The sequence below is a fragment of the Orbicella franksi genome, chromosome 2 (assembly GCF_964199315.1).
Source record: "Orbicella franksi chromosome 2, jaOrbFran1.1, whole genome shotgun sequence".
Lineage (NCBI taxonomy): Eukaryota > Metazoa > Cnidaria > Anthozoa > Scleractinia > Merulinidae > Orbicella > Orbicella franksi.
In genome coordinates this window covers 8,967,012-8,987,372 of record NC_138146.1, presented here as the reverse complement: position 1 = coordinate 8,987,372, position 20,361 = coordinate 8,967,012, and the positions used below count along the sequence as shown (strand labels likewise).

At 40.0% G+C, this 20,361-nt stretch overlaps 3 protein-coding genes across 3 annotated transcripts in view; 1 reads left to right on the top strand and 2 right to left on the bottom strand.

Moving 5' to 3' along the window:
* Positions 1–914: 914 nt before the first annotated feature.
* Positions 915–9,947, top strand: LOC145477962 (BTB/POZ domain-containing protein 6-B-like). Its single transcript, XM_081455842.1, has 3 exons — positions 915–1,326; positions 6,917–7,294; positions 8,093–9,947. Exons 2-3 carry the CDS (start codon positions 6,923–6,925, stop codon positions 9,209–9,211), a joined length of 1,491 nt encoding a protein of 496 aa, XP_081311968.1. The 5' UTR covers positions 915–1,326; positions 6,917–6,922; the 3' UTR covers positions 9,212–9,947.
* A 104-nt stretch (positions 9,948–10,051) lies between these two features.
* LOC145477974 (protein FAM136A-like) lies at positions 10,052–14,216 on the bottom strand. The gene is made up of 3 exons (XM_081455857.1): positions 14,035–14,216; positions 11,614–11,754; positions 10,052–11,071 (listed from the first exon to the last, which is right to left on the bottom strand). The coding sequence occupies exons 1-3, from the start codon at positions 14,122–14,124 to the stop codon at positions 10,862–10,864; spliced, it is 441 nt and encodes a 146-aa protein (XP_081311983.1). The 5' UTR covers positions 14,125–14,216; the 3' UTR covers positions 10,052–10,861.
* A 123-nt stretch (positions 14,217–14,339) lies between these two features.
* The window catches only part of LOC145470419 (putative chitinase 10), an 8,997-nt gene continuing 2,975 nt past the window's right edge, over positions 14,340–20,361 (bottom strand). The window contains exons 1-2 of the mRNA XM_081454227.1: positions 20,176–20,361; positions 14,340–16,407 (exon numbers count right to left, since the gene is read on the bottom strand). The exon at positions 20,176–20,361 is cut by the window's right edge and continues 2,975 nt beyond it. Coding sequence (XP_081310353.1) covers positions 14,978–16,407; positions 20,176–20,361 — 1,616 coding nt within the window. The 3' untranslated portion in view covers positions 14,340–14,977. The remainder of the gene's footprint in view (positions 16,408–20,175) is intronic.

The following is a 20,361-nucleotide window of genomic DNA, read 5'->3' as shown; positions in this document are numbered from 1 at the left end:
CAAGGTAAAAGTAAGTAAAAGAAATAAACTATTAAAACCTGTTTCAACAGTGTTTACATAATGGCTCCCTCCTGGGTTTCAACGTCAATATCGGTATATTACAAGGTAAAAGTAAATAAAAGAAATAAACTATTAAAACCTATTTCAACAGTATTTACATAATGGCTCCCTCCTGGGTTTCAACGTCAATATCAATGCTCTTAAAGTCACAAAAGGCTTTCCTTCTAGCTCTTGAACCTCTTAGGCAGATTAGTGCGGATCTTAGTAAAGCGAAGGATGTCCTTGCTCTTATCCAGGAGATTGTTTTAGCATAATGTTCTCCTTTCTTGATGGAGATCAGCTGCGCCAGTCTGGAATGGTATTGCAAGCACTCGTTTCCCATGCCGCCTGTTGACGTGAAAATAAGGGGTGTAAAAGTTCCTTGTTCGATATCCAAAACCCACCTCGCGTAAAGGCGCTTCTTCTCGTTCTCATGACTGCGGTATATCTGTTGGAGCTCTAGGTCCCTATACGAATCAGCATTAGGGTGACAAACCCTCACGTCAAAGAATGCTGATCGTTGGTTCTCCCAGAACCCGCGCGCATGAATATCCAATCTCGCATCTGGAGCTCGATTAGAACCTCTTCCCAGCTGTTCGCCCGAGATGTCTTGCAGGACAGGCTCAATCTCAACATCGGTACAAACCATATTCAGGAGTTCGGCTTCTAAGTCCCTCAGCTCATTGTGACGTTGGGTAACGAACCCACCTCTCTTGCATATCATTGCGTGCTCCACTGTAAAAACATCACCGCATACACAGGTGGAGGGGATATTATTATTATTATTATTATTATTATTAATAATAATAATAATAATAATAATAATAATAATAATAATAATAATAATAATAAAGGGAGTGCTCGGTTACCCGGGGAGCATTTTGGTTTGACTGTTGACAAATCGTTGCTGACTACCCCCGGTCGGGCTAATTACAGTTACCCAACACCGCGAAAGTGTCCTAACTTTTGTGACGCGGCTGTTTTCGAATTTGCGAGCGAAGCGATCTCGAAATAAATGTATCGTTGCGAAGGCGTTGTGGACGGAATCGCGTAGCGAGTGAACTGAAATGGAACTTCAACATGTCTTCTTCGATTCTACGGAGGAATTGAGCCGGCAGGGTTATTTTCAGTGGATTTATTCGCTTCGAGCGGCGGGCACTCCGGAAATCAGTGTCCGGCCTTGTCTTTCTTTTAGTAGTGGAAACCCACAGAACAATAACTCGCCGAAATCGCGTTAGATCGGCCCGAGGAGCTGGCAAACAGCAAAGAATACAACACAGTAACAAGGTAAGTAGATTTTATTCACAAAATATAAGAATGATTGGCTTTTCAAGCAAAGCCGTTGCATTCCCATACAAACCTTTATAAATTCAAACCGTTGTAACACAACACCTCCATATGCTGCAAGGCGAGAGTCATGTTTCGCGTGGTCAAATTCGGTCATTATGTAACAGTACATGCCATATGTCACGTTAGCCTGAACGTTCGCATAAAAGGGGAAAAAAAAAGGATAACATTGAGAGCTTGGGCCACCTGTGTTTGGGCAGCGTTTGATGAGGATGTCTAAAAAAGGAATTTCATTGTCTTGTTCAAAATCAATTGTAAATTTGATACTCTCGTGACGACTGTTTAAATATCGCAGGAACTCATTGGCAGTGTCTTTGCTGTCAAACACGGTGAAAGTGTCATCAACGTACCTTAGCCCCCAGAGTTAACAATGACTTTACTCTGCAAGAAGTTAACGCCAGTTTCGTGCGCCATGAGCTGTCAAAGCTAAAATCATTCAAAGTTACCGGGCTTGACAAAATCCCCGCAAAACTCCTCAAAGACGCATCCTCTGTAATAGCCAAGCCAATCACTTATCTCATAAACCTCACAATTTCGTCTGGCGAAATCCCATCTCAATGGAAGGAGGCTAAAGTAACTCCCATTTTTAAGGCAGGAAAAAAGGATGACGAGAACAACTATCGTCCGATTTCAGTTCTCCCCCTCGTTTCCAAGGTCATGGAACGTGCGGTCCAAGTTCAACTGTTAGCATTTTTTGAGGTTAACAAAGTTCTATCGGTATATCAATCTGGCTTCCGTAAGAAGCATTCTACCGAAACCGCGGTTGTCCACTTGGTTGATCATATATTAGAACACATGGACAAACAACAGTTGACTGGCGCTGCCTTTATTGACTTAAAAAAGGCTTTTGATCTTGTTGACCACAAATGTCTCCTTCACAAGCTAGAGCACTATGGAGTTAGAGGGCACAGTCTCGGCTGGTTCAGAAACTATCTCACCACCCGCTCGCAGCGAGTTCAATATGGAAAGGAGTTATCATCCAGCCTTCCTCTGGACTTCGGTGTTCCTCAGGGTTCCTTGTTGGGGCCTCTATTATTTGTGATACACATAAACGATTTGCCTCAATGTTTACTGCACTCGTCGATTAGCATGTATGCGGATGATACTGTTATCTATTATTCTGGATCTGAGGTTAGCAACATCAGGGAAAATTTACAAGAAGACCTCAACCGTGTTGAGCAGTGGTTGGTGAACAGTAAGCTAATACTAAACCAGAGCAAAACCAAAGGGTTACTCTTTGGAACAAGACAACTGCTGCAAACCACCTCAGACTTTGTCCTGCAGATTCAAAGCAAGGACATAGAGAGAGTGACGAAGTTCACTTACCTTGGGACTATGCTCGATGAACAGCTTCACTGGAAAGAGCATATAGACACTACTTGTAAAAAAGTTAATAAGCGACTAGGACTTCTAGCACGCATACGATCTTGCCTCACTCTTAAAGCAGCGAAGTGTGTCTACAATACCCTTATTGAGCCAATCTTAAGTTATACTGACACTGCTTGGGCTGAACTGTCTGTTGGCTCCAGCAAAAGTCTGCAGCGGTTGCAAAACCGTGCTGCCCGTATCATTCTCAAGCGTGACTCTTCTAGAGATACTTTTAATGTTTTAGGGTGGACTGACTTAGAAACGAACCGTAAAATCCACAAATGTGTTTTAGTGTTTAAATGTTTGCATAACTTAGTTCCTCAGTATTTAAGTAACTATTTCATTAGGAACTACAATGTACATGGTTACAACACTCGAAGGAAGGCTGACCTCCATCTACCCAAACCCAAACTTAGCCTTGGCAAACGTACTTTTAGATTTTCTGGCACAGCCCTTTTTAATTCACTACCTTGTAAAATCCAACAAGCTGTATCACTCTCCTCTTTTAAAAATCTTGTCAAAGCCCATTTTATTTATAGCACCTAATTTATGATATCTATTTTTTTTCCCTACCAGTTCATGCTTGTAACTCGTTTCAATTTTTTAAACTCTTTTTATATAACTATTTCAACTACTAGACGTTAGTTTTTTTTTTTTTTTAACTCTATTTTTATAACTATTTTATACTATTAGACGTTTTATATTTTTAGAAATTGTATTTAGCAGGGCCCCTCTGGATACCAGCCACTGTGCTGAATGGGCCACCCTGCATAAATAAAGTTTTACCTACCTACCTACCTACCTACCTATACCAGAGTGACGGACGAATTTGACCTTTCGTGACCCATCTTTCTTCAAAGTGACACATGAAAATGTTCGCCAAAACTGGGCCTAACAGTGAACCCTTTGCTCATCCAAGAACTTAAGCCAGCTCTTAATGTAAACGTCAGCAGTGAGAAGCTGATACTTTATTAATAAGCTTAGGCTTCTATTGTTTTACTGTTAAGAAACAGATGTTTCTTAATCTCGTTTCCAGACCCCTTATTTACATTTCATATATAGTTTTCAAAAATTGTCACGGTCTTTATTCCACTTTTGAAAATGTATGTTGCGTAGCATACGAAACGTCAAGTTATTAAAATGCGTAAGTTTAATATGTTTGTCACCGCTATTTGTGTTTTACTCCTCGTTAAACTACGATGGCCCAAGAACAAAAGCCTTTATTATACCAGTAGAATGAGGTCAGTAATAAGTGTGTATGCTTGTCAGAGAATCTGACTGAACTCATCCCATCTCAGCCCAGTTCCACTGCGTAGCGGTAAATTGAAATTAAAAATTAGAACGATTTTTGAATCTTTTATGTTGTTCATGATAACAGACACTTTGCATATGACGGTTTAAGATTTGTTCTAGTCCCCTTCCCGATCAAGTTTTTTACAATAACTGTCTAATTTCTCGCGCGCTGATTGGCTCATATTTATTAACAATAAGAATACAGACGGATAAAATTTTAATTTATGCCAGCTTTCAAGTTCAACTTTCAGCTGTCAAACTGTCAACTTTTTAACGAATGAGATTTTATGGACTTTTTAAAGTAACCGATCAAAAAGCGAGAAAAGCTATTGACAATGTTCGCGTCATTTTGAATAAAATTCACTTCTCTTTGTTTACGGCATGTTTACGGCGTCTTTTCTCCTCATTTATTCCCGGCATTTGACCATTCTGGAACCACGAGCCGCAGGCTCGTGGTTCCACAGCCACTTTGACAATGTTATGACGCAATTTATCATCAATAAGAGGACAGACGTATAAAAAACTGACGTCAATTTGTTAAACTGATCAGTCTTTCCGACTGTAACCTAGCAAACGTTTCGTAGGATAGAGCGCACGAGCAAAGTGAGGAAGGGCGAAAATAATTGGGTTCGCGAGGGTAAAAAATAGACGGAATCGGGTGTGGTGGGGCCAGCACCCCACCACCCCAGCTTTGTCGAAATTTTTTGATCTCGCGCGAGTTGTCGCGCGGCCAAAATGCAACTCAGAGCTCTTTGTTCGTACGGGCAGGCTAAAAGGCAGACGTCCTTGTGGCTCGTCACATCTCTCCCTCCCAACAAACGTTGGGAAGAAAAATTGCGTCACATCTGCATACCTGTAGGAGGCTAGCTAACTTGTTGGCTGAAAGACCCACTAATCTGAATGCGATCAGACCAGGTGGATCAGACGTATTTGAATGTGACTCAAAATATTTTGTGTTCAAAAGAAGAATATAAACTTCATTCTTAATTAATGTTTTTAGTTTCTTTTATCTTTTTCTAGAAAAAGAATACATCTCAATGTGATAATCCATGTTTTGCCGATTTCGTTTAATTACGGTCGATCAAAGATGCTGATTAGAAAATTCAATAGTTTATTGGTTGAAATCGTCTTGTAAGTAACCTTAGAAATGGCGAGACTATAGACAATACATTTTTTTCAATTGCAATTCTTGTTATGCATGAATAAACAGTTAGGATACCGGTGGTTTTGGAGTCATCATAACTGTGTCAGTATAAGGCCGGAAAGTGTTTGCAGTACTTCTGGGGAATTTTGGATTGTTAATCAATTCAGTAACAAAGCTAAGGTAAAGCTTATGTCCTTATTTCGACTAGATAAAAGGAAAAAGTGCGTGATGAACTGGAGGTAGTCGGTTATTAACTAGTAAATTTGCCATCTGTTGTGCCGTGGCTCTCTAAAATAACATAACGGGCTTTAAAACAAAATCTTGAAACGAAAACTGTTTTAGCCGAGAGATAGACGGATTCAATTTCCGCCGCGGTTGGTAATCCAGCCTAAAAGATTGAGGTTTATGAAAAAGTGTTTGAGTAGCTGAAGTCCACTGACCTTATTTTTTATCTCGGACGTGTCGAACAAGACTGGACATTTATTCATTGCACTTCGCTTTTCTACTAACCTCTTATCACAGTAGGGTGAGACAAGTTTTCAAAACTAAGTCCATGTCAACTGAATTTGGGATAGTACTTAGTAAGGAAGAAAACGGAAGAAGCATCCCTCCTCGATTCGTCGAATTCTTTATCACAGCATTATTACTATTTTGCGTAAGTTAATGACCTAGAAATCAATTTGAAGACATCAGTTGTACGTGAAGTAAACGCACAGAATGGTTCCGCAAAACAGATTTATACAGTTTGATAAGATCTATAAAAAAAATTAATTTGTTCTTCAACTTTTTTTTCTAAAATTAAGATCTTTCCAAAACAAAATCTGAGCAGGTGTTAACGATGTAAGACAAAACAAACCATGCGTAGCACAGTTTGAAAATAAATCTTTTACCGCTTCAGTGCTGCGAAATAAAACAGTAACCTAGTAATTAAGAAAAATCCATTCCTCAGCTGTAAAAGCCAGATAAAACTTTTCTTGACTGATCTATCCTTCATTTAGTCGTAGTAGAGTAGTGGACGAAATTTGTTAACTTTGTTTTTTTTTTTTGGTTTTTCTTTTTTTACTGGGCGTACACAGCATAAGGGGTGAGTCAGTGTTTATAATGTCTCTGCATGAACAAAGCTTCCATTTTGGAAATAAAGAACCACATTGCATGCGTTATCATAACAGAGCAATAATAGTAAGCTTTCACGTTTTACATACTTTTCTATACGATTAAATTTTAACTGGAAAATCTTTTTTACATCTTACACTAAATTAAATGGCTTTTTTATAACTGAAGGCATCAATTAGGTCAAAAAGGAGTTTATCTTTTTTAGCGTGGTCTGCTCCTTAGAAATGAAGATTTAGAATTCTCGGATAAATAATTTAATTTGGTGAAACGAGACCAAACAAAGGGGTTTTTAGCTGAAATCTCCGTTATTGTACTGCGATTAACTCTTTCCTTTAATTAACTTCCAGCTCGTAAGAGATTTGCGTGTTGCCGGTATATAGGCTGACATAGCACAAAGAATTATTGAGTAAAATAGAAGTTCGTTTTCCGTTAGTTGAATATTTCATGTCTCGTACTTTAGCTTCGGATCAACGAGGCAGCTGCATTGAATTTGATTTTGTTTTCAATACAAACTGGATTATATGACTGACTTAAATTCAAATCGCGGGAATTTCCAAAAATCTTTTCTAAATTATATAATATTTGTACATTCATTTTAATAACATTCATCAGTCATAGATGGGTGACACTGGCAAGGAAGTACATCTCCTCAACACACTGGATTTCAGACACGATTCAAAACTGGATTGTCCGGTAAGTTCTCGACTTGAAACCAGGATCGATTTGTTCGAAAGCAAGTTGGCTCTCCGCGCGAGCCTGCGCTACACGGGAGAGGACGACCAGTGGCAGACTAATTGCCGCTCACTTCATGACAGAAACAAGTACATGTTCAATCGTGAACTATTCAGTGATGTACGCTTCCTTGTGGGCAGGAGAGAGAAGACATCCATTCCCGCTCATCGTTATATATTAGCTATTAGTAGTCCCGTCTTTTCGTCGCTTTTCTACGCATTTGGTGCACTTCAGACTGAGTTTACCGCTAGAGAGCAGGTGAGCAAACACATTATTCTTTCCAATGAACTGCGACACCCACTTCTTTCACCCTCGTCACCATGAGTACACATATATCACGTGATGTGTTTACACGTAGTGCATAATCAACTTTTTTTTCGCCAAGCGACTCGTTTCTCGAGTTAAAAAGGTATTCATTTGTCAAAAGCGTCGATTCGTTCCCCGCCACCGTAGAAAGGTGGGAAGCTAGAAATGCATGGTTTGATAGTTACAGTAGCAGCTCTCGTAAGCTGCCACTGTCTTATTAATGTGGCAGTTGTTATTGTTTTGGGGCTATTGTTTCTGCTGTTTTTTCTATTGTCCTCTCAAAGGGTATCAAGACATTCATGTGAGACTTAACGAGAGCTTCTACTCGATTCACGACAGTTACAAGGCGAAATACTAAGAGACAGTTGTTCGAAGGGTGGATAACGCTATCCATTGGATAAATCACTTTCCAGTGAATAAGAGCTCACAAAACAAACTACGGTCAAACAATTATCTGATGGATGGTGTATATCAACGTAATAAACATTTAATCCAAATAAAAAATATGTATATATATATTTTTTCTTTGCTCACTTTTTGCATGAGGCCGACTTCAACAATAATTAAATCAAAATTTAAATAAGCTGTTCTTGGTTGTTTGAATAAAGACAAATTTTGGTTGCGGGCTTTATTACACAGAAAAACTGAGGAGCCCATGACAGAAGCAATTAAACTTCAATACTGAATAGTGCAAACTGAGTTTTGGAGTGAAAATGTTCATCTAGGCACCTGCCATCCTTTCTTTTTTAGATTGAAATGTCCGAGTGTGAGCCTGAATCATTTCTTGAGATGCTCCGGTTCATGTACTACGATGAAGTACAGCTGACCACAGATAACGCTCCAGAGGTCTTGTTCTTGGCTCGAAAATACCTCATTCCAAGCCTGGCCGAGATCTGCTCAGAGTTCGTTCTGAACAACTTAAGCGTGGAGAACACTCTGCCTGTGCTGAACCATTGTTGTCTGCTAGGCGTGAGCAAAGGCCTTGAGAAACAATGTTGGATAATCATCGATCAACACGCTTCGGAAATAGCCCAGGATAATCAATTCCCTGAAATCGACCACGCTACACTAACTGCCTTTTTAACACGCGACACGCTGGTTGCCAAGGAGACGGTACTTTTTCGTGCGGCTGTGAAGTGGGCGGGGCGAGAGTGTCAGCGGATGTCAATTCCACTGACAGTTGAGAACAAGCGTAGGGTTCTCGGGGATGCATTCTATTCTATTCGTTTCCCGTTGATGAGTATGAAAGAATTCACTGAAGACGTGGCACAATCATCTTTTCTGAGTCATGAAGAAGTTGCTAACATGTACATAGGATACAACTCCAACTTCCAGTCATGTAACATAAGATTTCCAACAGAGCCACGCGCCAAGCCTGCGCAAGACACAGCCTTCCGCTGCCCGCGTTTTGAATCCACAACGCTGCGCCCAAAGTGGGAAGCAGTCACGCCTCAACAATCCACTGTAAAATTCAAGGTTAAACATCCAATCAGCATTAAAGGGGTGGCACTTTTCTCAGCCGTGACACAATCATCAGCTCAGCTTTGTAAAGTTGAGTTGCGTGACAACAGTGGCTCCGTCTTAGCAACACATCACGCAGATGTTGTCAAACATCACGACAGCGACATCCACGACATTTTCTTTCCAAGTGGGATCACACTGCAAAGTGACGTCATGTATTCTATTACTGCCGCATCAGAAGAGGTCCTGGAGCGCTATGGAGAAGGCTGGATAAGTGAGATCACTTGCGAGGGCGTTGATTTTGAGTTCTTTGAAGATTCAGGCGATGAAGAAGACAAGGGCCAGATACCAGAGCTGTTGTTTAAACCTCTGGGAGAAGGAACCTCATCATATGCTGAGGATGATTAGAATGATGGCTGGCTTATTATATAATCTGCCATGGAAGACATTCTCTAGTTATAAGTTTCTCTTCAACTATAGACTTATAGGGGGAAGGAATTTGATAGAAGTTGAATTCATGAACGCGTTATTACATGAGTTACCTACAAGACACTGATCTCATCACTCGCAATACTAAACAAATGCAACAAGTAGTATCACAAAAGCACAGAACATCATGATAACTAACATATTAAGATCTTATCGTTACCTGCACTACTTTTTGTCAAGAGGTGCGCATAGAAAAGAAAGATTGTAAGCTGACTGAACAGTTTCCTTTGTTTTATAGATACAATAAGATTACTTTTGCTCTGGAACTATAAAGCATGGATCTCAGGGTCCTGAAGTACAAGAATATGTATGTTCACTGCGAGAGTACAGAAATTACAGTGGTAATGAGTCAGCCAGTTCTACACATCAATCCCCTGACTATTAGGTAAGGTAGGCAAAGTCTGCATACGAGCCAAGTGGCCCATCAGGCCACAGCTTATCCTTGATTCAGCAGCATGAAGTGACTAGGAGTATTTCTACTCCCCCTGGATGGGATGCTAGTCCATTAAATTTGCCGGTACCCACTTATACACCTGGGTGGAGAGAGGGCACTGTGAGAGTAAAGTGTCTTGCCCAAGATCACAACACAATGTCCCTGGCCAGGGCTCGAACCAGGACCGCTTGCTCCGGAGTTGAGCAAACTAACCCCGAGGCCAATGCGCCTCCCACCCTCTGACTATTAATGAATAAAACAATTTTCCCTTACTATAAGAAGCCCCATCCAATGAAAAGCAGCCAATTTAAATTCTCTTCAAACTATTTCATAAAATCCATATCATTTAGTTTTATTGATAATACCAAGAGTCTTTATCAACAACTTGTTAGTAAACCCAGCAGCAACATTAAAATCTAATTCCCTGGCTTGACTATCTTCATAAATTGTGACTTCAAAATGAAATTCAAAATTTCCCTGACCTTGAAAAAAAATATTTCTTGTAGACTTTTGTTTTCACTCGAAATCTCTTGTCTGGACATTGGGGCTGCCTCAGGTCAGATAAAAGTCTCCATTTCTGTGTTGACAAAAAACTATTAAGTCCCAAAACATCACTTATCTAGATTTCCTTTGTCTGTTCAGACCAATATTAACTCAATATTATTCAGACACCTTTACTAACATTTACATCCCATGGCCAGCATTGGAATACTGCTTACTTTAATTTTTCACACATTTCTCCTAATATTGTCTTCAAAGAATAAAGTTTTTACTCAAGATATTTCTTCTAAGATGATCAGTTGATCTTTTCATTCACTATTGTTCAACCATTTTAAAATTGTTGAAATATTCATATGATTGTGTTATAAACCAAATTTTACTCAGAGTTGGAGATTGAACAAGCTATGGCAAGCAATCTTTGTGATGTGCAAAGCTTTGAGAAAAACAAAAGAATACCAAGGTAAAAAAAAAAAGAACCATCAGAGCTTGGTAGTAAGAAAACAAAAAGAACAAATTACGGATTACAAATGCCAGCATTGTAAACTTGAAGCTAATTTTTTTAAGATGCACCATTTGCAGCACAGCTCCTTTTATGTATTAATTTAACAATTCTTCCACCTAAGTATCACCGTGCACTATCTTGAGCTGGGTTCCTGTACTTGTGACAAGACCTTCCTCATTCTCTCAAACATTTTAGGAACAAGTTCCAAGTGTGTTTTACAACACTGATCAACACAAGAATCCAGCTCAGCTTGATACTTTGCGAGCTCTGATTGAGTTGTATTTGGGTCCATATTGTCCTGAATTTTGTCCTGGCATTGTTGAGCACAGCGACCAAGTCGATCCTAAACACAAACAAACAAATAATAAACAAATGGTTTTTTTTTTCAATGAGCAATCTTACATCACGGTGACCATAAAAAGTCATAGAAACCTAAGCCCTAGGGGTACTCCATATATATAAGACTTATCAGTTGTAACACTGAATGAATAAACTGGCTATGATGGACATGATGCCATTACTACCATGTTGTTTGTAGAATGGGGGTAAGGGGGGGGGGGGGGGTAAGGTGTAGATTTACGGTATAAAATGTGGCATCAAATATATATACTCCAAATGACGAGATATTGTATGGGCTTTTATCTGGCATAATTTACATACAGGTGTTATATCTTGAAGCAACATTTAGGCAGCTTATATATGAAGATTGTACATCACTGAGTACATGAAGCAGTAATCCTGACAAGTCACCAAATGAAACAAAACTTGATGGTCAAATGGTTTGGAATCGGGTACTATGTAACAACTTCAGAAACTAATCAGTGTTGTTTACTTACAATATGCAATCCCAAACTTTATTCCTGTACTGGTAAAAAGAATATCTACCTGAAATCCAGTTAGTTCTTTACCAAGGTACTCTTGAATTTGCTGGATTGGCACAAAACACTTGTTCATACACTGTTGAACTTCCCCTTTACTAGAAGTGAGATTCTCACAACATTTGGCGGCACACAAGTGAGACTTGGCCTGTTCAAAAGACCACAAAGATTCAGTACAGTTTTGACCAAGGACTGATTAGCTTTCAAAAGGAAACCCTACATCATGAAAGATATCACTTTTAAGTCCAACTTTACAAGTGTAGAGTGAACATTAGCTGGCCCAGAAAGCATAGAGGCTTTTGGGAAATCTATGTTGATTAGAAGCAATCAAAGACTTTTAATTCTTAACTTGCCACAGGCACCCAAGTTCATGATATATTAAAGAAAGATTCAGTGTTCTGAATCAAATGTGACTCTCCACAGCAAGAACCATTACTCTAAAAATAAAAAGCTTTCCCTCCTTAATAAACAGCAGAGCAAAGGCCTAAGGCCTTGAGTGGGGCTGTGGTGCTGAGGCCTTCAAACCCAGACTCATATCCCTTTATCAAGACAGGACACTTAATTTTGTGCCCCAGTTTAATGACTGACTGCACACACACCCTGTGCAAGATTTCTGGGCAAAATACTCCAACACCCTGTTTAAGAAACTAAATAGCCTGCGACTAGGCTCAGCTCTGCCAGAGGCCCTGTTAGGGTTAATTCTGACAGGCGACACCGCTCTGAAATGGTGACACGAAGGAGCTGAAATGGCGACATACGATGAGCCGCTCACGCAAAATTAAGAAAGACAACAAAGAGAAAAGTAAAATCAACAGCACCTATGGCGTTTTAAAAATTAGCCAGCGACCTGCAGCGCATTTGGGCAAAAGAATTTGCATTTTACAACAAAGTTAAACTTTCTGCGAGTATTGAGAGTCTATTACTGAGGTACTTTTGAACGATAGTTCTATGAGTATGTTGCTTACTGACCACATATTGTAACGCTGGGCCCAGCTGTTTGGTTAGAATTGTTTGCAAGTACAGTATGTTGCTTCTTTACATCGCAGATATCCTATATATCCTAGTGCTGTTTTTCTATGCAAAGAAAGGGCAAGGGACCAAAAGCAAAAAATACGCACCAAGTGTTAGCATGACTTGTAAATTTTATAAATAGAACACGTGCATTCATATCAAAATAGGTTCACACAAAAGATTATAGCCATCAAGTGCTTAGAAATTTAGAAAAAAAAATGCCACGAAAGAAACACATTAACATGGTCGAGCTTAAACAGAGATCAAAAAGTATATTTTCTGGGTGTTTTCTCTTTGTATTCCCATGCATGTCGCTCTTTGCAAGGCTATCAAAGTTTGGTTGATAATCAACCAAAAATAGAATGCTTCGGGAACAAAATTATGAGAATGCATTTATGTTACATAATCTATACTTAAGGCTGATACACACAGGGGTTTTTGCTCCTGGGACACGCTCCAGGAGCCTAGCTCCCCCGTGTGTACCAACAACTTCATGGGCATAATTCATTCTCGGGGGCAGAATTTCCATCCTGCAAAATGCTCCACAGCATTAAACTGGTTAAATATTTGGAAGCAAGATCCCGAGGTAAATTGAACAAACTTGAAAACGCTCCCTCATGTGTACCATAACATGGAGCATGCTCCCCAGTGTATCCCAGTTGTGCAAATTGACCCTGGAGCATGCTCCTGAAGCAAAACCCTTCATATGTATCAGCCTTTAAACATTTTCTGATATCGATAACAGTGGCTTTGGACAAAATTCTGACAGCGACATGCGAACCTTCTGAAATTGCGACATGAAAAGGTTTGAAACTCAGATGAGGGACATAAAGACCCCCCCCCCCCCTAACAGGGCCTCCTGCAAGCATTCTTCCTGTGAATCCTGGCAGAGAGACTGCTCGCATCCTAGACACTGTCAGAATTTATAGATGTTCAAAACAAAAGACCCTAAATACCATACCCTGTCCAGAAACACATCAGCATTTGCATCAAAAACTGTATGGATTATAAATATTTTTAGATCATTTTATTGAAAGGAGAACAAAATTTTGCTAAACAATGTCATGCGATGTTATATTCAGTTGAAACGCATGCAATGTTTGATTGCTAGGGTACTCAAATGACTAAATTTCCACTCAAGCAGGGCGAACCCAAGCACTTGGTAACAACATTTAATTTATTCTGATTTATTTATTTATTTGAATATCCCGTAAGGGGTTATGTGTTAAAAAAATAAATCAACGTAAAAGAAGACTTTTTCAGATAGTACGGCCGTGGGCACGGCCGTGTCAAGTGAGCATTTGCAATCATCTTTTAGCTCGAGGACATTACACTTAATATTTCCTATATCCCAGAAAACAGTTGATTTTTCACTACAATTTTATGTAACAAAAGCACCAGCTGATTTCTTACTGACCTGAAGCCCTCTCAGCTGTTCTTTTTCAAGTTTTTCTATTGATCTCTCGACTTCTTCTTTCACACGTGTTTGAGCCGCACTAGCCGCCATATTGGAAAAATCTTCATAGGAGACTGGACCCAAGTGTCGAAAGAGCCTTTCCCAGTCTCTTAGAAATAGTCAGAGCAGCAAATCTACTCTCCTGAAACTGTCCTTACGTCACGTGTTTGTTAGACCACCTGAGTGTCCGAATTGTGGAGGTGGCCGTGTTATAGAGGTAGCCATTTAATGAATTTTGGTTTCAGCGGGAGTAAGTGAAGGGTTCATTACAAGGGGTTCTCCGTATTATGGAGGTCTCTATAAGGGCAGGTTCGACTGTATGTTTACACTGTAGGCATAAGTTTTGTCTAAGAAAAGGAGACCAGAGTTGATTTTTAAATTCGTGGCCAAAGAGAGTTCGTCTTTTGCATGAAAGAAGTTCATGGAGCGGAAAGTGTGAAAGTTACGATTCCTTAAAAGGTACGATTCGCGTTCAAATTTGCAATAACGTGGATTACTTTTTACCACGATGACACGTTTGCGTGCTTTGCACTAAATTGATGAAGTATATAAAGATAATCTTCAATTCACCATGCAGTGCTTTTATGTGCACTCAAAGTTTTGAGATGATAGGTCCAGCCCGATTCCAATCATTTTTTGACGCAGAACTCCTTTCGAATAATGAGTTCCTACCAGGATAATTCAAACGAGACCAATTCAACCAAAAAAGCCATTTGAACAAAAAAGGTTGAGGCCTATTTATCGAGAATTCAGGCATGTAGGGAAAACAAAGAGAGACTAAGGTAACTTCATTTCGTTAACTCTTTCATTTTATTATGACTGCATGTTTCAGTCTCCAGGTTCTCTACAGCCTTACAGCATAAGATTCTATACTACATGCATTGAATCAGGCATGTTGAACCCTCTAACAGACGCACATGTTTGGTGGGCAGTTACCAACCGCACAGTTGGCAACGCACCATGCATCCATGTTAGCATTTCCCGCCCATGCACCTGTCGCCTTACATGCCCCAGAGCCACCACCTCCACCGCTGGTAGTAGGTTTAGGAGGAGCCATGGTTGTCCCCGGTTTAGGGGGTTTTGTGACTGGGCTGTCTGTCACCGGGGGTTCGGTTACTGGGGGAAATGTTGGCTGCACTCCGGATGTGAGGTAATCCTTAACGGCATTCATCAGTGGGTACTTGCCTTGTCCGCAATGCTGTCCTGAGAAGTCGTCCAGGTCGATGGCCCAGAACATAACACCGCGGAGAGAATTCTTCTTCACCACATTATCGATCTTGTAAATCAAACTCTTGGGATTATCAAATCCCACCCAGTCCTTTCCTTTATAGCCATATGGCGCCTTGGCTGCGTTGTTTTCCACCACGGTGAGACCCATCTTACAAATCTCAAAGTACGCCAGGAACCCTTCAGCACCAGTGTACCTCCCCTTGGGCGTATACGTAAAGTCTCGACCGACTCCAAGACCATTGTTCCCTGGGTTTGCGAGGCCAAACGCGCGTCCGTATGTCCCTAAGCCCAGGACAATCTTGTTAGCGGGCATGCCATTCCAGATACCCGGCTTCTCCCAGGTGTCTCTGTTGTTCATCCAGTACCAGATTGCAAAAGGAAGCGTGAGTTTATCTCCCTCAGGTCCCATAGCGGTGTGGTGACCAGTCTTAGGTTCCCAAGTACCGTGAAGGTCGTAGGTCATGACGTTGATCCAGTCTAGTGGCTTCGATATCCCCTCGATATCGTATGCTCCTTTGATGGTCCAGAGTCCTGCTGCTACTGCGGCTGTTAACAACAAGCGTTCCTTTCCTGACCCCTTGGCTTCAGCCTCGAATGCAGCTCTCAGTTCATTGCACAGGAGAGTGAATCGTCCTTTGTCACTCTTGGGAGAGCCACCACGCATGCCTGGATACTCCCAGTCTAGATCCAAACCATCGAATCCAAACTTCCTCAGGCTGTCAATGGATGACTTGATGAAGATCGCTCGTTTCTCTTTCGTTGCCACCATCTTGGAGAATGGGCTGTCTTTTTCTTCGTGAGTCCACCCACCAACAGCAATTTGTGTCTTCAGCTTTGGGTTGACTTTCTTTAGTGCGTTGATTCTGTTGTAAAGATCATGGTCGTTTTCTTCATAGATCTCCATTTTATGTGTGGTACGACTGACTTTTGCAAACGAGTGAATCACGTGAGTACAGAGGAAAGGATCGATGTCTTCAGGCCAGAAGGTTCCACCTTTGGGTCGATACTGGGACCAGTTGGTATAGTAACATACTCTGACATACTCAGATGCTACAAGATGAATACAGCCCAGGAGAATAAGGAGTAAAACTCGGTTCATTTTGACTTAGGTACAGGATACGGGTGTATGACTAGCACAAGCCACAGACTATTTCTTAAAGAAAAAGGGTGTTTACATTTGTCGCCAAAGAAAGTGATAGGATTGTCAAATGACTATGTGGATGTTTGAGACCTGGGCATGCTAGCACTAATGTCTTTGTTCATCTGCAAAACAGCTGAGAATACTTGGAATAATTCAAATATGGGGGGCGTTTTGCTCCCTTCTAATGTTGGTTTTCTACGTAAATAAAATACAGATGTTTCAAACAAAATAATGACAGTGTTAGTGGATATGGAATGTCCGTTTGCGTAAAAGGTTTAAATCGGCATAGGAATTACAAAGGGCATGAAAAAGGTATCACTTTCATTGAATTACTTATTCATCGTTTTTTCACCGATAATTAATAGATCTTTCAATGTAGTTCGTTCGTTGTTCAAAAATAAAAATTGTTTTCGTTTTTATAAAGTCGTTGTAACAATAGGAGTGAAATTTTACTTGCAGTAACAGCTCTGGAAAATATTCAGTAAGGAGACTTTTTTACAACACTAAAAAAGGATGTCAAAGAATCATGGTATAGTTTTGCGAAAATGTTTGGCTGCTCGGATATTTTACGTATTTATGTAACAAAAGGTAATAAACAGCGGCTCTCTCGGAAGATTATTTTAACAATGACTTCACGAATCTCTGTGTGTTGTAAACTGAAACTCTGTATCCGAGATTAACAACAACTTGAATTTAACTCAGTCAACAACATCTCTGTAAGATCTCTACGATATCTCTGACTCTCAGATCTTGCTCGCTCCTTTTATAACGACCAAATAAAGTAGCACTCTCTATAAATTGATATGCTTATGTAAGGCTTTGCGCACTTCACTAAGAGAGAATACGCTGGCGTATCAGTATCGTCTGCATATGTTCCTTCGACGAAGTCAACACAGTCAAAAATATTTCCTTTCCAAATTTTCAATATGATTCCAAAAGAATCTGGCTAAAATGAAACAACAAGAGCGATAAAGTAATTTTAATATTACAAGGATAAAATTATTTTCAAGTAACAAGAATGGCAAAACAGAAGACTCGAGAAAAACTAAAAACTAAGGAATATTACATAATACATTGTACGTACAACAAGCACAGTAAGGTAAAACGAGACAAGAAGGTGACCTTATAAGTTACATGAATACCAAATTTTTCACACGTGTCGGAATAGGAATAATTCAAGAACGTATTATAAGAATCCATTTGAACTTAAATATACCGAAATAAAGGAATTATTCGTACAAGAGGCAATGTGTAATTAAAAGTGTTCCTAAACTTCTTACTGCTTACGTTGACATTTCAAGATTGCTTCATTATTTAAACGAGCAAATTTTTCTTAATTTTACAACGAAAGTCGGTTTTGCCTACCCTGTGTGAAGACGTCTACGATGTTTTTCTCCGCGTGAAAGCGGGAAATAGTTGACATCTACATTCATGATCAGGCTACAATTGGAAATGTCAAAATGATCGCATTTTATGTTGTAACAACAATGGCTGATGAGTGGTCACTTGTAGCGAGGGCCTTGAAATGTGCAGTTCTTCTGTCGTGAATTTCTTGAAGGTTTGTTTTGCTTGTGTAAAATCCAGTGCAATCTCGGCAACTAGCTTTGTAGATAACTGGAGACATTTGAGAGTGGGGTCCAGGCGGTCCGTTTACGAAGGGAAGACAGTTTTGATGTGGCGTGTATTCTGAAATATACTGAATCTTGAGGTTGACGAAAGAGTAGAAGTTGTATGCATAAGAATTCAGACGTTTGGCGATTTAGTTGCTATGAAGACCCAAGTAAAATACATGTAATAGAATAATGATAGCTTTTGGAACTGTTGGAACAGGGTTGTTTGCCTTGCTTTCGTTGTACGCGATAATACCAAGAGGGTAACCATTTTGCAGCAGAATTTTTGAAGATCTTTAAGGGAGGATTGCGACTGATATATCCTTGTGAAACTCTGCCCCAACAAAGCTCTGCAACACGCTCATGACATCGATTACCCGGAGGGTTTTTTAGCCCTTGTCACGGTTTTGGAAGCCATCTTGGTTAAGAAATGGCCTGAACTTGTAATAAGAGGTATACGAGGAAAAAATTCGGGGACAAATATATGGGAAATCCAAAACAGGACTGGACACTTTCTAGCCCAGATACATCCCTCAAATTAGGTTAATGGAACTTTTTGTCTATTATCTTAACTTTGCTCTTCATAAATTGTTCAGAATTCGACTTTTAAGAATTATTTGCCATTTCTGTCGGTGACGTGTTGCCTGCCCGTCAAGATGGCTTCCAAAACAGTGATAAGGTCTATACAAAATGACTGATCTCATCCGGCGCCCAGCATGAGCTATCGTTGCTTCCGAATTTGTTCCTTCGCTTGCATTGTTGCAAATATACCTTTCTATAAACAAGGACCGCCTGCAAACGCTCTCAAATGTCTAAAGTTATCTGCAAAGCTGGTTCCTGAATTTGCAAAATAAATCTTTACATAGGCAAAACAAAACGAAGACTCTTATTCTTCGGCCATTTCAAATTCAATAGGAATACAAATACAACTGTTCAGGGTCGGCCAGGGTTTTTGGGTATACGGTATATAGGGGGATTTTTAAATCGAGTATACGGTATTTTAACGCCAAAATTGGGCCTTAAAATATACCTTGTTTTTCCAAATTTGGGTGTTTCGGATGCATTTGACGGGAAATTTTGGGTATAATGGGGTTTTCAGTCTCTTCAGGTATATTGGTATACAACTACCCCCCATGGCCGACCCTGACCGTGGCAAACATGACTGAACAACCCAGTTGGGAGAACTTTGATTTAAGAAACTTGGCTAATCAGGTAAAATCCAAGCTTGTATAGAAAACGTTTTTCACTGTCAACGTTTTCATTGAAGGCAAATGTAAATGTATTCTTTATTACACAATGTATATATATCGGATCGTGACCTGTTGAAATTGAAAACTTCAAAAACAATCGACGCTTTGCATTTCCTACGTAAAAATCATCACAGTCCCAACAGCTTGCTTTGTACATGTTCTTGTAAAGGAAGAAAGACTTCATTCGATGAGTGTTAGGGAAAATTATTTCGAGGTTTTAACATGCCATAAACTTATAGAAGGGAGAACAAATGAGAAAAACAACACTCAAGTTTATTGTGTGAATACGCTTAGCTATATAATAAGAATGAGACGCCACAAAAGGCCAAAGGCTGCGCAGCTCATCAGCTAGTTTACAGGTATTTAATAACACATAGAAAAATATCATATCAGTATTAAAATAATTAAAAGATTATAATAATTATTTTGACACTTCCATTTTATTATGACTGGATGCTTCAGTTCTTCTGGTTCTTTACAGCTTTATAGCTTGAGACATCATATAATCAATCAAATTATTTCCGCCTTTTGATCGGTTCTTACTTATGATCAATTGGAGGACAGACGCATTGATGACGTCTTTAACACTTTTTCCATATTATATAAAACAAATAGCTGCGTCTGTTCAGAAGTTGATCACAGTAGAGGTCATATGCGGTAAGAACATCAGTGACACACTCGGCTATCGCCTCTTGCAACATTTTGACGTCACCTGTAATCAATTACTAAACAGACACACGGCAACGTCAGTCAGGCTTGTTGACCAGTTCTCACATGTTAGATGGGTAGTTACTGACCGCACAGTTAGCAACGCACCACGCATCCATTTCGCCTTGCAGACCCCGGGGCCACTATCTCTATTGCTGTTAGTAGGTTAGGGAGGAGCCATAGTCGTTATTAGAGACTGAGCTGCCTGTCAGCGAGGGTTGGGTCTCTGGGGGAAATGTTGGCTGCACTCCAGATGTGAGATACTTCTTTACGGCATTCATCAGTGGGTACTTGCCTTGTCCGCAATGCTGTCCTGAGAAGTCGTCCAGGCCAAGCTCCCAGAACATAA

Excerpts from the sequence above, each read along its gene's own strand:
- LOC145477974 (XM_081455857.1), bottom strand. The coding sequence starts at position 14,124 with ATGGCGGCTAGTGCGGCTCAAACACGTGTGAAAGAAGAAGTCGAGAGA. Across the intron at positions 11,755-14,034 it reads AACAGCTGAGAGGGCTTCAG|GCCAAGTCTCACTTGTGTGC; the intron begins GTCAGTAAGAAA and ends TCTTTTGAACAG. Across the intron at positions 11,072-11,613 it reads AAGAACTAACTGGATTTCAG|GATCGACTTGGTCGCTGTGC; the intron begins GTAGATATTCTT and ends GTTTGTGTTTAG.
- LOC145477962 (XM_081455842.1), top strand. The coding sequence starts at position 6,923 with ATGGGTGACACTGGCAAGGAAGTACATCTCCTCAACACACTGGATTTC. Across the intron at positions 7,295-8,092 it reads AGTTTACCGCTAGAGAGCAG|ATTGAAATGTCCGAGTGTGA; the intron begins GTGAGCAAACAC and ends TTTCTTTTTTAG.